Source organism: Salmo salar, chromosome 14 (genome assembly GCF_965601325.2).
Source record: "Salmo salar chromosome 14, fSalSal1, whole genome shotgun sequence".
Taxonomy (NCBI): Eukaryota; Metazoa; Chordata; class Actinopteri; order Salmoniformes; family Salmonidae; genus Salmo; species Salmo salar.
This window is the reverse complement of record NC_138304.1, coordinates 8,666,755-8,683,052: the sequence shown is the minus strand read 5'-3', so window position 1 is coordinate 8,683,052 and position 16,298 is coordinate 8,666,755. Positions and strand designations below refer to the sequence as shown.

General features: G+C 41.8%; 1 protein-coding gene and 1 long non-coding RNA gene across 2 annotated transcripts in view; one reads left to right on the top strand and one right to left on the bottom strand.

Annotated features, from left to right (window-relative positions):
• mpp7b (MAGUK p55 scaffold protein 7b) overlaps positions 1 to 16,298 on the bottom strand; it is a 59,941-nt gene that overhangs the window by 33,274 nt on the left and 10,369 nt on the right. The window contains exons 4-10 of the mRNA XM_082960715.1: positions 13,983 to 14,117; positions 11,050 to 11,131; positions 10,620 to 10,705; positions 9,110 to 9,190; positions 8,523 to 8,719; positions 7,760 to 7,824; positions 764 to 934 (exon numbers count right to left, since the gene is read on the bottom strand). Of these exons, the coding sequence (XP_082816841.1) occupies positions 764 to 934; positions 7,760 to 7,824; positions 8,523 to 8,719; positions 9,110 to 9,190; positions 10,620 to 10,705; positions 11,050 to 11,131; positions 13,983 to 14,117 (817 nt within the window). The remainder of the gene's footprint in view (positions 1 to 763; positions 935 to 7,759; positions 7,825 to 8,522; positions 8,720 to 9,109; positions 9,191 to 10,619; positions 10,706 to 11,049; positions 11,132 to 13,982; positions 14,118 to 16,298) is intronic.
• Positions 9,533 to 12,460, top strand: LOC145860321 (uncharacterized). The gene is made up of 2 exons (XR_014380298.1): positions 9,533 to 9,751; positions 11,065 to 12,460. It is a non-coding gene; the product is annotated as an uncharacterized LOC145860321 (long non-coding RNA).

Genomic DNA, 16,298 nt, shown 5'->3' with positions numbered 1-16,298 from the left:
TTGTCTCAAATTCGCCCTGTTTTAAGAACAACCATCCTGCCCACCGGCACAGTAAGCTGAAATTTAATTTAACTTCTGGCTTACCCGGACTGTTCAGTTTTTTTCAACCCAATAGGGAGCAACACTACTGTATTTTTATTTTAACCTTTTATTTAACTAGGCAAGTCAGTTAAGAACAAATTCTTATTTACAATGACGGCCTACACCAGCCAAACCCGGACGACGCTGGGGCAATTTTGCACCGCCCTATGGGACTCCCAATCATGGCCAGTTGTGATACAGCCTGGATTCGAACCGCTTAGACCGCTGTGCCACTCGGAGTTGCTAAAAGCAGCCAGGAAAGTTTGCATTTGGAAAGTTTTCAGACCCCTTGAGTTTCTCCACATTTTGGTACGTTAAGCCTTATTCTAAAATGGATAAAATTATTTTTTTCCCGTATCAATGGAAGGTTAATAAAAACCTGTTTTGTTTTTTCATTATGGGGTATTGTGTGTAGATTGAGGAGGAACACAATTAATTTAATCAATTTTAGAATAAGGCTGTAACGTAACAAAATGTGGAAAAACGGAAGGGGTCTGAATACTTTCTGAATGCACTTTATACCCAAGCATGAACAAGCTTTATATGGCTGTGTTGGTCTTCATATGGCTGTGTTGGTCTTCATATGGCTGTGGTAGTCTTCATATGGCTGTGGTGGTCTTCATATGGCTGTACTGGTCTTTAGATGGCTGTATTTCTTGGTATATGCTTGTCTCCTACTCACCAACCAGCAGGACCAGCCGATGTCCCTCTTTGGGGTCCCTGCAGTACGGGGCCACCTCCAGGTAGGTGGGTGTCTGTGTGGCTCCTCCCATCTCCTGGCTCTTCCTTTTAGACTCAACACTCCCACTCCTACCGCCTCTCCTGCCCAGCTGGAAACTCCTTCTCAGACCAGCTGCAGGGAAAGAGATACCTGTCACACACCTGTCACTGTGTGCATGTGTGTGGGGGTGGGTGTGTGTGAATGTTAATTTCAATGTCTGTGTGTTCGACAAGTCAAATCAAATGTCTCACCAGAGGCAGCACATGCAACAGAGAAAAATAACACAATATTAGATGTTACGCAGTTGGCAGCTACAGCTACACACATACTCAAATCAAAATATATTTTACATTTTAGATTCTTCATAGTAGCCACCCTTTGCCTTGATGACAGCTTTGCACACGCTTGGCATTCTCTCATCCACCTTCATGAGGTAGTCACCTGGAATGTATTTCAATTAACAGGTATGCCTTATTAAAAGTTTGTGAATTTTCTTTACTTCTTAATGTGTTTGAGCCAATCATTTGTGTTTTGACAAGGTAAGGGTGGTATACAGAAGACAGACCTATTTGGTAAAATACTAAGTCCATATTAAGTCAAGAACAGCTCAAATAAGCAAAGAGAAACGACAGCCCATCATTACTTTAAGACATGAAGGTCAGTCAATACGGAACGTTTCAAGAACTTTGAACAGTTCTTCAAGTGCAGTCGCAAAACCCATCAAGCGCTGGGATGAAACTGGCTCTCATGAGGACTGACACAGGAAAGGAAGACCCAGAGTTACCTCTGCTGCAGAGGATACGTTCATTAGAGTTACCAGCTTCAGAAATTGCAGCCCAAATAAATGCTTCACAGAGTTCATGTAACACATCAACATCAACTGTTCAGAGGAGACTGCATGCATCAGGCCTCGTGGTCAAATTTCTGCAAACAAACCACTACTAAAGGACACAAATAAGAAGAAGAGACTTGCTTGGGCCAAGAAACAGCAATGGACATTAGACCGATGGAAATCTGTCCTTTGGTCTGATGAGTCCAAATGTGAATTTTTGGGTTCCAACTGCTATGTTCTTGTAAGATGCAGAGTAGGTGAAGGGATGATCTCTGCATGTGTGGTTCCCACTGTGATGCATGGAGGTGTGATGGTGCTTTGCTTGTGACACTTGGTGATTTATTTAGAATTCAAGGCACACTTAACCAGCATGGCTACCACAGCATTCTGCAGCGATACGACATCCCATCTGGTTTGTGCTTAGTGGGACTATCACTTGTTTTTCAACAGGACAATGACCCCAAAACACACCTCTAGGCTGTGTAAGGGCTATTTGACCAAGAAGGAGAGTGATGGAGTGCTGCATCAGATGACCTGGCCTCCACAATCACCCAACCTCAACACATTTGAGATGGTTTGGGTGAGTTGGACCGCAGAGTGAAGGAAAAACAGCCAACAAGTGCTAAGCATATGTGGGAACTCATTCAAGACTGTTGGAAAAGCATTCCTCATGAAGCTGGTTGAGAGAATGCAAAGAGTGTGCAAAGCTGTCATCAAGGCAAAGGGTGACTACTTTGAAGAATCTCAAATATAAAATCTATTTTGGTTTGTTTAGCACTTTTTTGCTTACTACATGATTCCATATGTGTTATTTCATAGTTTTGATGTCTTTACTATTATTCTACAATGTAGAAAATAGTAAATAAAAATAAAAACCCTTGAATGAGTAGGTTTGTCCAAACTTTTGACTGGTACTGTACATGTCAAACATGAATCCTACTGCATATAGTCACCATATTTAACGTAAGATGAGCAGACTAGTGAATGTCTGCAATTACATAAACAGGGAGCAAAATAAAAGCGGCTCTCAAGTGCTGGGTATGATGACATACAGCAATGACGATGAGGAGAAGGAAGAACTGCAGACTGGCAAATGTGTAAGAGATTTAAAAGAGCATCACACAGAATTGTCACCAGTCTCACCACCAAACCTGTTGACAAGCACTGTCGACCATCTCAACAGCTCAACTCCACCACTCTGAGGAGACTAAGGAGAGGACAACATACGATTGAATGTTCTTTCATGCATTGGCTTGAATGAAAACAGAGCCTTTGCCATGTGTATGTGGTTTGGCCCGGATTGGCATGTCCTCCATGGTGTAACTGCCTGCTATAGATGTGGGTCTCACATTGCTATGACATCAGTTGCATGTTAAATCAGTAAGCATAACAGGAATTTGGGCCTGTTTTCCTTGTTGAATGCTACAATTACTGTCATTTCGTCTGTGTTGACTTCACTTTTAAAGAATGAGTTTTACCGACTTTATCAATCAGCACAGTTGGAAGAGGGTGGCAGAGATCGAATTAAACCAATATCAGATTCGATTAATTTGATTACAGTGACAACAGGATATTCATGTAGTTTAAGGAAATAGGATATTGAGCATGCTGAGCATGCTCCAAGAAGACGCTGTCACCAAGAGTCAGTCTGAAATGATCAACAGAATCTAAAATAGGAAAAATAATGATGTGTTTCTCTTCTAGCTGCACTGCCAAACACCCTCCATATAGTACTGTACTGTTCTGAACATACTAAAACCTATGCAGTCAGTGCGTGCATTATTTTGCTTCACTTTCAAACTTCCTCCTTCAGGACTAAACTACTATGAAGTGCACACTACATCCTCCTTCACTCTGAAGTTTGTTCTCTCTCTCTCTCTCTCTCTCTCTCTCTCTCTCTCTACCTCTCTCTCGACCTCTCTCTCTACCTCTCTCTCTCTCTCGACCTCTCTCTCTCTCTCTCTCTCTCTCTCTCTCTCTCTCTCGACCTCTCTCTCTCGACCTCTCTCTCTCGACCTCTCTCTCTCGACCTCTCTCTCTCGACCTCTCTCTCTCGACCTCTGAATGCTCAGCTATGAAAAGCCAACTAACATTTACTCCTGAGGTACTGACCTGTTGCATCCTCTACAACCACTGTGATTATTATTTGACCCTGCTGGTCATCTATGAACATTTGACCATCTTGATGAACAATCTTAAATGGCTATGTACTCTTATAATCTCCACCCGGCACAGCCAGAAGAGGACAGGCTACCACTCAGAGCCTGGTTCCTCTCTAGGTTTCTTCCTAGGTTCCTGCCTTTCTAGGGAGTTTTCCCTTGCCACCGTGATTCTACATCTGCATTGCTTGCTGTTTGGGGTTTTAGGCTGGGTTTCTTTATATCACTTTGTGACATCTGCTGATATAAAAAGGGCTTTATAAATAAATTTGATTGATAGCTAGCGTGCTGTCAGTCGTGTGGCATCCATTAAACAATCAATAGCACTTTGGAGCTGAGACTCAGAGAAAGTACAGAGCGCTACCACATCCTGTTCTGGAATCTGGACAGACACTACACATGCGCAGCACAAAGATATGACATGCTGTAACTTCAGTAGACAATAATAAACAACACCTGACACTTAACTCAGTCAAACCTGAAGCAGGAGTGCAAAATGATGCATGAGGATTCCATTGACATCAAATATGCGGGTATCTATTCAAATATGCAGGTTTTTATTCAAATATGTGGGTATCTATTCTTCTCATGATCTTGCTGCTTGAAACCTAATAATGCACCGGTGACCATGAACAAGGATCAGACAGCTACCCATTGTTTCTATTATTCTGTCTGGGAAATGCATTTTAAGTTTCGATAAAGCAAAACACACACACACACACACACACACTTTCTCTCTCTCTCTCACACACACACAAATGCACTGACAAACACACCATTGCTAAATCGACATCAAACACATCCAAGGGATCTGAAGAAATGGGGAAAATGATCTGGCTATTTAAAACTCATTATCTTTCCTTGGCTTCCCCTATAGCTCTGGGGAGCACATACTGATTGAATAATCTGGTTTGTACACAGAGCTTTTTTTCAAACCAGAAACGGACTGGCCATATGGCAGTTCGGGAAAATGCCAGATGGGCTGGTCCATCTTTAACCTAATGGGTATGTCTAAAAATGGGCAGGTATGTTAGAAATGCCAGGGTCGATTTCTGGTTCTAGTCCGTCTCAAGTTCAACCCCTGCTTTGTTTTTCATTCCGTGTCTGGATCTTATTGGTAGTAAGGAGGTGATACATTTTCCTCATCCCTATCCCTGGAAAAGGTAACATCTCACCGATGTGGATTCCAGTAATAGCTCCATAGTCTGCATCCTCCACCACTGTAGAGAGAGAGCAGAACACGGGAGAGAGGAAGAGAAAAGGATGGATCAAGGAACAGAACACAATTTTAATTCCTAATCAAATCAGTACATTACTTTTTTTATATTATTATTTTGAACACAGGGGTAAATAGTTTTTTTTACATTGTTCGATAGAACAATAAAGTGAAAGAAGACCAACTATGACAAGCAAGCAGTACCTTCCTCCTTTTCTGAGAAGCATGGATACAAAACAAGACAAATGAATCATGGATACAGTAGTTAGTTATGTCTCTACACAGATGAAGGAAGGAATACTTATAAAACAGTGGTTCATAAATAGGCCCATAAAGCAGGGGTTGGCATCAGGCAGTCCACAGGCCAAAATCAGCCCACGAGTGATTTTTTGGGGGGCCCCAAAGTTTTTAGTAAAAAAAATAAGAATACAAATGTTTTGGATAAAAAAAGACTGTAAAATCACCAGGAATTCAGCTAAAAATGTGTTTAATTTAGGAAATCTATTCCCAAGTATTCCCACAAAATAAAAAAGACATATGTGATCGTGTCTCAATCAAGCTATAAAATTGTTATTTTCAAATACAATCTCATTTGGGCTTAGTTATGATCAATTTGCAGTGTTGAAATTATTATATTTATTTTCCCGGCCCCCAACCATTCGTTCTGGCATTTTGAACCATTTAATGTGTCTGAAGGTACAAACTCTGCCTTCTCTGCGTGCCCGGAGAGCAAATCAAGTGCACCTATAGACTTACCACTAACCAATCGGATTGCTTAGATCACAGTGTCAAAATAAATTGATAATGTGATTTAAAAACGTCTTAAACCTTGACTATAGACAGACTGTCAAGGAATACAGCAAAAAGCTGCTGTTTTTGTGAGTGAGTTCATGTTAAAGTTTATATTCAGCACTGTCAACACTTTTATAAGCCATGAAATGTGCTCCTCCACTCATGCTGCATCCAGCATTGCAGCTTCAACGAATGAGCAGCAAAGTGTATAGATAGGCTTGCGTTATTATTATTAGCGGCTATGTGTTTTTAATATTACATTTACATTTAAGTCATTTAGCAGACGCTCTTATCCAGAGCGACTTACAAAATGGTGCATTCACCTTATGATATCCAGTGGAACAACCACTTTACAATAGTGCATCTAAATCTTTTAAGGGGGGGGAGGGGGGGGGGGGGTTAGAAGGATTACTTTATCCTATCCTAGGTATTCCTTAAAGAGGTGGGGTTTCAGGTGTCTATCAAGTGATATTTTACTTTCTCTGGTCAAAGAAGGAACAACATACATTTGTGCAAGCGCCCGCATGCTTCCCATCCGAAACAGTTCGGAACAGTTCATGCAAACTATATTGTGGTGACAAAATGTCATGTGTTTGTTCGTTTGGGTCTTTGGCAAGGGATTCTTTTGGTTGTTCGTGGCCACAAAATATTTTCTTGAGGCAAGCTGAAGTTCGGGAGCTGAAGTCTATGCCCCTTCGTCGGTCATTGGTCAACAGTAAGGATTCTTCAATTAAGTATTTGTTGTCATTCAACGATAGACGACTTGTTTCCATACACATTTTGTCACTTGAGAAATACTGCACCAAACATCGTAGTTAGATGCAAAATTGTGTGACGAAGATCTCCTTAACAAAAACGTCAAAATTAATGACAGATTTCTTGCGTTATCTTAGAATAATTCTGACTACTTTGAGGAAGTGTATACTGGCTATGGCATCTCAAGATTGACAAACAGTACTATTGCCACTTTTAATTATTTTTCAAGTGAAGCTCTTTTAAGGGAGTATGCAAGCGCATTTGTTCGGTTCGCCTAGCCGCCTTCACTATTAATGGAGAGGAGAGAGCTGAGGGACGGCTCGACAGTGAGAGGTGGACCCTCTGATGCTCTCCCTCCGCTGAGACTGGCAATCAGATGCAGGCACAATCAGTCCAGTAAAATAAAGAAAGCACATCATTTAAATTTATGCTCACTCAGCTTTGTCTCACAAGTAACACAACAAATGATGATCTATCTATTACCGGTATGATCATATACCTCAAGTTTTGAAATATAATTTATTAAATAGTATAAGAAGAACAACATTGGCATGGCAATTCAAGCATATCCAATATGCAGTGATAATGTACTGGGCATATAGCCTACTACAAACATCATTGCTACAGAACTGTTTTTAAGTCATGTTAAAAAAAATCTGAGCGGCAGATCTCAGCCTTCATTTTGACTCAGAAAGTGATCTCGGCTAAGAAAAGTTTGGGGACCACTGCCCTAGATTAACTATTCAAGACCCATCAGTTGCTACCATTTGGGAAACACTGACGTAGTACATAGTGCTTGAGTATGTTAACTGATTAACTGAGCTACTCCTTGTGAAAATGTGATAAGTAATATGGTATTGCAGTATAGTATTTGAAAGTATTGTGCATTTAACTCAGATCTGGACCTGTATCCAAACAGAATAGAACATTGGTTGTAAGTGCTGAGAATACTCTTATGGGTAAAAATAAAAGCTATGTCTTAACACAGGTTTTAACAGGATTCCTAGGACCTTTTCTGAGATTCTTTATGGATTGACCTTGGTGCGATCCTAAGGGATTCCCTTCCACATGTGGCATTGCCCTGACGTGTGACTTTCACCTTGACCTTCAGGTATGACCTTAGACCTTCAGCCTTTGTCCTGGGAGAGTGTTAAATGACTGTTTACTCAATGCAGGTGGGGGTTTATTGGAGAGATCATCACCTGTCACTTTTTTTGGGACTCTCTGAGGTTTAAATAAGGCTTTGGGCCGCTGGAGAGCGACTCTCCTAAAGGAAAGAAAAAGAGAACAGTTATGCCATTTTATAGAGTACCATTTACCTGAGTGAACAATTTTGGTGCCATAATGGATCAGACTAGGGATAATGTTCCTCAAACCTCAATTTAGCTGCCGGGGCGGCAGGGTAGCCTAGTGGTTAGAGTGTTGAGCTAGTAACTGAAAGGTTGCAAGTTCGAATCCCCGAGCTGACAAGGTACAGATCTGTCGTTCTACCCCTGAACAAGGCAGTTAACCCACTGTTCCTAGGCCATCATTGAAAATAAGAATTTGTTCTTCACTGACTTGCCTAGTAAAATAAAAATAGTTTCAATTTATCAAAGGGTTCAGAACTCCAGGTTGACCCCCCTTCAACACTGAATTATTTTTTTACTGTTGTTAAAACCTTTCTGGAGCATCATGCTTGAGTGAAAACATTCAAATTTAAAAGACCATAGAAACTGGGGACTTTACTGTGTTCTCATCTTCTAATTGAACATTCATGTACTGTTCTAGTGTTTGAGATGTCATCTCAAAGTGATATAGACATACAATAGCGGTTTGTATTGCTGTCAAATAACTTTATCGAGTTAAGAAAACGGTTAAGATTGGAGTTAAGAAAACTACATAACAAGTCAAACTAACACAAAGCTGATGTGAGGGTAGTTATGAATGGTTGTGCATAGATTGACCATGGACATGGAGGCCCACCTCTCCTGAAGTTGCCTGGAGGGGATGAGTCCTGCTCGGGAGTTGCTGTCACCATGACGACAGGCTTGCCACCAGGTGTCGTCCTCCTGGTTAACGATCTGAAGGATGTCCCCCCTCTTGAAGCCCAGCCCTGCCTGTCTACAGGGGATGGCAGGGTCCTCCTCAGGATTGTAGTCAAAGAGCGACCGCACAAATAACTGAGAACCACAACAAAAAACACAAGAGCTTTACTTCATAATTTTTTTTACCAGATACGTGCAATGAAATATGTTAATTTACATGGTCAGCAATAATAGTACGGCGCCCCTGGATCAAATTAGGGTTAGGTGCTTTGATCAAGGGCACATCGGCAGATTTTTCACCTTGTCTCGGGCTCAGGTATTGGAACCAGCAACGTTCGGTTACTGGCCCAATGCTCTAACTGCTGGGCTACCTGCCACCAATGATTCAACAATAGCATCTTGAACATCCTAGGAGAAAGTGCTGTGAAGGTGGTGTATGGTTTTCATGTTGCTATCTCATACTCTGATGCTGTTATTTGTCTGAAATGCCAAAGAACCAATATAAGCAGAGCACGATAGCTTTACCATAGTCTCATTGGCTGACAGCTCTTCCTTGATGCCAGGTACCGGTATCACTTTAAACGTCACCTCTCCCTGCGATTGAGCCTGGCACAAAAATAATCACAGAATGTAGACTTGACTGACACACAGACAGGTACACATTAGACCACACAAACACATCAGGGATGTGTGATGCAAGCAAATACATACAATGATCCAAGTTTACAAGCAGCTAGCCTCTTAAATGTAAAGTTCCCATATTTGGGGACCCTATTTGATTTATTTTATTCAATTCAGTCTGGTGTGAGAATGGTAGCTCATATCTGCAAAAGCAGGGTGTCTGCAGAAAGCTGAGTATCTTGGCTATTGCTCTGTGCCTTAAAATAGTTGTTGTCTTACTACCATATATAGGCATACGAATGTATAAGGGCAGGCCAAGCCAATGACCTCATTTCAAGATGGCTGCTACCTACATTCCGGTTAGCGTTGCAAAGCATAAACAAAATAAATACGGAATACTTTGATTCACACCGAAAGCCGGGACTCCACAGATCATGAGGATGTCTTATTTGTCTGCCTGTGACCTACCGTTATTGATCACCAGCCCTGAGAGTCAAAAGGTTTATTTTACACAACGTTTTCACCAAACAACAAATATCTTACAAGGTAAGCTTCAATTTGGTCTGTGTTGGAGCTATAGCTCAGAACAATTCTAGCCTATTGCCAATGTTATCTGATGATGTATGACTTAATGGCAACATCCAATGTCCACCGAGTGACTATATCTTTGCGCATGACAAATGTGATGAAAAACACTTGGATATCCCCTGTATGTCCCCTGACATCACCACAATGTTTAAGAGAGGTTGGTGTTGTAGAAATGTAGTTTTTATAGTGAACAATAACTTTTAGGCACATCCAGTGTGCAATTATCACATGCAGACACTTTGGAGAGGTTGAAAGGACACTTGAATATACCCTGGATACCCCATAACACCACCACAATGTTTGAGTGAGGTTGTATTGGTCGAAATTGTGTTTTTATACTGAACAAATAGCATTTAGGGATTGTAAATGTGTAATAGCACTGGAATTAATAGCACTGACGCCACTTAAATATCTGCCCGTTTCTAGTTGTTAGGTCTATCAATCCCAGTTTTTTTCTGATATTGTTCACATGTTGTGGAAGCCATCTGATGTGTTTCCAGCTCTGGGCATCAGTAATTCACTTATAGCTTGTCAATGAAAGATTACTTAAAAAAAAAAAAAAAAAGTTATTTTGTGTGTGCTTGATCTTATGTATTCTGAACTATGTAACTCCTATCTATCTTCTGATCATTTCCTCATAATCTCCCAGATGTCTTCTTTACAAATATACCAAGTTTGGGCATGTCAGAATCATGTATTTACACATGAAGAGCAGTTACTTTTGGGTATGTCTATTTAGGCGGAAATCTACATTTGGACATTACATCTAAGCTAGACACTAGCCTCACTTGGCCAGACTTACAGACTTGAAACAGACCACACACACCATAATAGGAATGATTTCCTCCGGTGTCTTATCCTCCATTTGGACTCCATTGACTTCCCTTAGCTCATCGCCCTCATGAATCAGACCTGCAAAATATCTTTGATTAAAGAGCACTAATTTCTCTGAAACGTTTTATAAATGTATGATTACACTGCTATTACATTGTATATATGTAAAGGACATCACTCTGCTTGCTTAGTGAGTACCATTTCCTCCTGATTCGGCCCATACTTGGCAAGAACTCTGCCTTGCAAGCACACGTGAGCACCCTCCTGAAGTGTCTTACCAATTGGCCCCACTCAAATAGCTAGCTATTTGCTGGCACAAGTGGGGACACTTCAGGCTGGGGAGTAAGCTTCACACATCCCAATGTAATATATTATTGATACAATTTCATTGTTCATCAATTCAGTTTTTAAATTATTTTTACCACTTTTGTCTGCAGCACCCCCTCTCATGATCCTTGCTACAACTATAGCTCCAGTGGATTCATCTCTCTTTATGGTGGCCCCCTGAAAGAGAGAGAGAGAAAACAGCTGGATAAACAAAGGGAGCATGAAGAAAAAAAGGAGGGATGAGAAAGTGAGTGAGGGCCAAAAAGATAGACGGAATGGTACAACAAGGTCTTCAGTGATGTTAATAACAGAGAAAACAATCATGTCTGCTCACTGTTTCCTGCTCCCAATAAGCAATCTTCTAATAAAGCCATGAACATTGATGCTGTTACCCCAGGCCTTAAATGTCACTTAATTTGCCACTGCAATTTGTTTAGAGACAGAACCCTTTTGTGAGTGGGTAATGGACATAATCACATAGCTGGAGAGGTTATAGCACTTTTTATTTTTTTTACCAGATGTTATCAATAGGGGGAAAAACACATTGGAAACAGCATCTTATGCCATTACCAACAATCAGGTCACGTCAGGGTGGAGAACTTTGCATTACGGCTCAGAAAGATGGCGGCATATTGCATCAATAAAACAGATCCAGTCTTAAAAATGTTAGCACTAAACTTCCATACGTGTAAGTTTGGTAATACTTATCAGTCTGCATAACGGTATGTTTTCTATTATTGGCCAGAAATACCATCCAACCACGATTGTTCACACACACATACAGAGAGAGAGAGACCCAGACACAACAATGCTCAAACTCTGCAATGTGTCACTGTAGATATATGGCAGCAAAGATATGGAAGAATTTACTCTCCAAAGCTTTAGTATGGACAGACTTTGCAGCCCCAAGGTTTTTCTGTAACCCTGCTCCTTATGTTGTCTTTCCAACTTGAGGCTTTTGTCCTGGTTACACCTTCACATGTGTGGCTTCCATGGACTAGGTTGTGTGACTACAATTTACCTTAGCACCCAGAAACATTCAGCTACTTAGGCTATGACTAGACTACAATAAAATGACAATAGGAATGTTCTTAAAAGCTATTTTCTATGGCTTTAACCCTCAGCACATGTCCCATATTGTTGCAGCATGAGCCAACCTGGTGTCACGTCCTGACCCTGTAAGATGTCATTTTTTATAGTAGAGTAGGGCAGGGCGTGACAGGGGGTGTTTTGGGTTGTTCTATGTTTTCTATGTTTAAGTTCTAGTTTGTCTATTTCTATGTTGGCATTGTTTGGGGTTGATCTCTAATTGGAGGCAGCTGATCCTCATTGCCTCTGATTAGAGATCATATTTAAGTAGGGGTTTTTCTATTCCTGTTTGTGGGTTATTATCTTTTGAGTAGTTTGTTTTCCTCTCTGCGTCACGGTTTGTTGTTTTTGTATATTCAAGTATTTAAGTGTATTGCATTCAGTTTCATGTTTAATAAATATGTGGAACTACGAACACGCTGCATTTTGGTCCGATCCTTCGAACAGCCGTGATACCTGGCCTCAGGGCAATTCGTATGATTTGGTTTGCTTATTTTACCCCTTTTATATGTAGACAAAAACCTGCAATCTTTACCATACAAACTTCTTTATATCTGAAAGGTGTAGGGGGTAAAAATCGCGGTACAGTAAAACACGCCAAGGGACGTAGACATGATCGCAGTATTTTCTTGAAAGCGATAATCGAGAAGTAGCATTGGCACACACTAGGCTCTTATGTGCTACGACTCTGACGTCCTGACGCACAATGATCACTTGGGTGTACCATTCCTGCCCATGTTTCCAACCCCTCCCACCCTCAGTGCCGGTTACACACCGGGATGTATATAGGGGGGTATACTGGCAAGTGGTAAAGATGGGACTGTTTGAAAAGGGGTCATATAAACATTGGCAGATTGTTTATATGCAAATAGTCCGGGTAGCCATTTGATTACCTGTTCAGGAGTCTTATGGCTTGGGCATAAAAACTGTTGAGTAGCCTTTTTGTCCTAGACTTGGCACTCCGGTACCGCTTGCCATGCGGTAGTAGAGAGAACAGTCTATGACTGGGGTCTTTGACAATTTTTAGGGCCTTCCTCTGACACCACCTGGTGTAGAGGTCCTGGATGGCAGGCAGCATAGCCCCAGTAATGTACTGGGCCGTACGCACTACCCTCTGTAGTGCCTTGCGGTCAGAGGCCGAGCAATTGCTGTACCAGGCAGTAATGCAACCAGTCAGGATGCTCTCGATGTTGCAGCTGTAGAACCTTTTGAGGATCTCAGGACCCATTCCAAATCTTTTTAGTTTCCTGAGGGGGAATAGGCTTTGTCATGCCCTCTTCACAACTGTCTTGGTGTGTTTGGACCATTCTAGTTTGTTGTTGATGTGGACACCAAGGAACTTGAAGCTCTCAACCTGCTCCACTACAGCCCCGTCGATGAGAATGGGTGCGTGCTCGGTCCTCCTTTTCCTGTAGTCCACAATCATCTCCTTAGTCTTGGTTACGTTGAGGTATAGGTTGTTATTCTGGCACCACCCGGCCAGGTCTCTGACCTCCTCCCTATAGGCTGTCTCATCGTTGCCGTCTGCAAACTTAATGATGGTGTTGGAGTCGTGCCTGGCCATGCAGTCGTGGGTGAACAGGGAGTACAGGAGGGGACAGAGCACGCACCCTTGGGGAGCTCCAGTGTTGAGGATCAGTGTGGCAGATGTGTTGCTACCTACCCTCACCACCTGGGGGGCGGCCCGTCAGGAAGTCCAGGATCCAGTTGCAGAGGGAGGTGTTTAGTCCCAGGATCCTTAGCTTAGTGATGAGCTTGAACACATCATCCCCGACCAACATCCTTTTATTTAATTTGTAACATAACAAAAATGTTATACATCATACAAAATGGAGGTGCACAAATATCCTACGTATGGCACTGATTTCAGGCTTCATGAGCACAATCCTAACTAGAGATCTCCATTAAGGATTCATCCCTACGACCATGATCCACTCACCAGTGGCTCCTGGCTTTTGAACAGGCTTATAATCTTCACAGAGTCCTCATCCTCTTCTTCGATGTTATCAGGTAGGGGTGGCAGCTCGGGGTCGTAACCTTTCTGTGCTACTATGTCGTGAACAGAGAGAAGGCCCTGGACAGAGGATGTTAGAAAACAGCGTGAGTAGCTTTTCATATACAGTGAGGTCTGAATTTATTGACACCCTTGATAAAGATGAGAAAAAAGGACTGTATAAAATAAAGAATTCAAATATTGAGCTATAATGTATGTTAAAAGAATTGGGAATTGTCACGTCCTGACCAGCAGAGGGAGTAATTGTATTAGTTTTGGTCAGGACGTGGCAGAGGGTTTGTGTTTTGTATGTATTTCTACGTTCTGTCTAGTTTAGTTTTTCTATGTTTAGGTTTGGGTGTTGGACTCTCAATTGGAGGCAGGTGTTTCTAGTTGCCTCTGATTGAGAGTCCTATATATAGGTGTGTGTTTGGTTTGGGTTTTTGTGGGTAGTTGTATTTGCACTGCTGTTTGTTTAGCCTGCAAATCTGTTAGCTGTCGTTCTGTTTCTTGTTTTTTCCCGTTACTCACTTTAAATAATAATATTAAAGTATGAGTATTCAGGTACCTGCTGCGCCTTGGTCTCATCTCTTCGACAGCCGTTACAGGAATTCATATTATTTTATACTAACACAGTTGCTCAGAGAAATAGATTTTGTTTAACAAGTAATATTTGTATTTCTCAAAAATGTAGGGGTCAAAATTATTGACACCCTTGTTTTCAATACCTTACCATGCGAGATTAACGGCACTGAGCCTTTTTCTATAATGCATTCTTATTTTGACGTCAAACCCACCACTGGTGTGCATGGCCAAAGAGCTCTATTTTCATGTCATCTGACCAAAGCACCGGTTGGGCGCCGAAGACGTGGATGTCGATTAAAGCAGCCCTCTGTTAAATGCAGAACACACATTTCAGTTGAATGCATTCAGTTGTACAACTGACTAGGTATCCCTCTTTACCTTTCCCTTTATAATCCAAGTGCCAATGCCGTTTAGCAAACTTCAGCCGTTTACATTTACATTTTACATTTAAGTCATTTAGCAGACGCTCTTATCCAGAGCGACTTACAAAATGGTGCATTCACCTTATGATATCCAGTGGAACAACCACTTTACAATAGTGCATCTAAATCTTTTAGGGGGGGGGGGGGGTTAGAAGGATTACTTTATCCTATCCTAGGTATTCCTTAAAGAGGTGGGGTTTCAGGTGTCTCCGGAAGGTGGTGATTGACTCCGCTGTCCTGGCGTCGTGAGGGAGCTTGTTCCACCATTGGGGTGCCAGAGCAGCGAACAGTTTTGACTGGGCTGAGCGGGAACTGTGCTTCCTCAGAGGTAGGGGGGCCAGCAGGCCAGTGGTGGATGAACGCAGTGCCCTTGTTTGGGTGTAGGGCCTGATCAGAGCCTGAAGGTATGGAGGTGCCGTTCCCTTCACAGCTCCGTAGGCAATCACCATGGTCTTGTAGCGGATGCGAGCTTCAACTGGAAGCCAGTGGAGAGAGCGGATGTTGTTGGATGTTGTTGTTCATGTCATCCAACATTTGTTGGATGACATGAAAATAAAGCTCTTTGGTCTCGCACACCAGTGGTGGATTTTGTGTGGAAATGAGAATGCATGAGCAGAAGAGAACCCCATACCTACTGTAAAATATGGTGATGGATCGTTGATGTTATTGGGCTATTTCACTTCCACTGTTCCTGGGGCCCTTGTTAAGGTCAACGGCAAGAGCATTACATAGTACCAAGATATTTTATCCAAAAATCTGGTTGCTTCTGCCAGAAGGCTGAAACTTGAAACTTACTGGAAGTGAATCTTCCAGTAAGACAATAACCCTAAGCACACGTCAATTATTTGAATGATTTATTTTATACTTTTAATTTTTGCTTATCTTTATCAAGGGTGTCAATCATTTTGCACCCTGTGTCTATAAGTGGTTGTTGGTCCAGGTAGGAAGGAGAGAATACAAACATCTATCTATCCCTCTGTCTGTCTCTTTGTGATACGTCTGTCCATAGTGATGAGAATAAAAAGGCCAATACAATACTGGTCAGTTCATAACAGGTTTTAAAAAAACAACATCCAGTAATGTTAACAGTAACAAGCATACGTGTGCCACCAAGTGAGAGCCAGGAACAAACAGGTCGTTAAAACTATCCAAATAAATCTGCAGTGAAGTCCTGGGTTGTCCCAAATGACACCTTTTTGCCCTATATAGTGCACTACTTTGATCAGGGCCCATAGGGAGTAGGGTGCTATTTGGG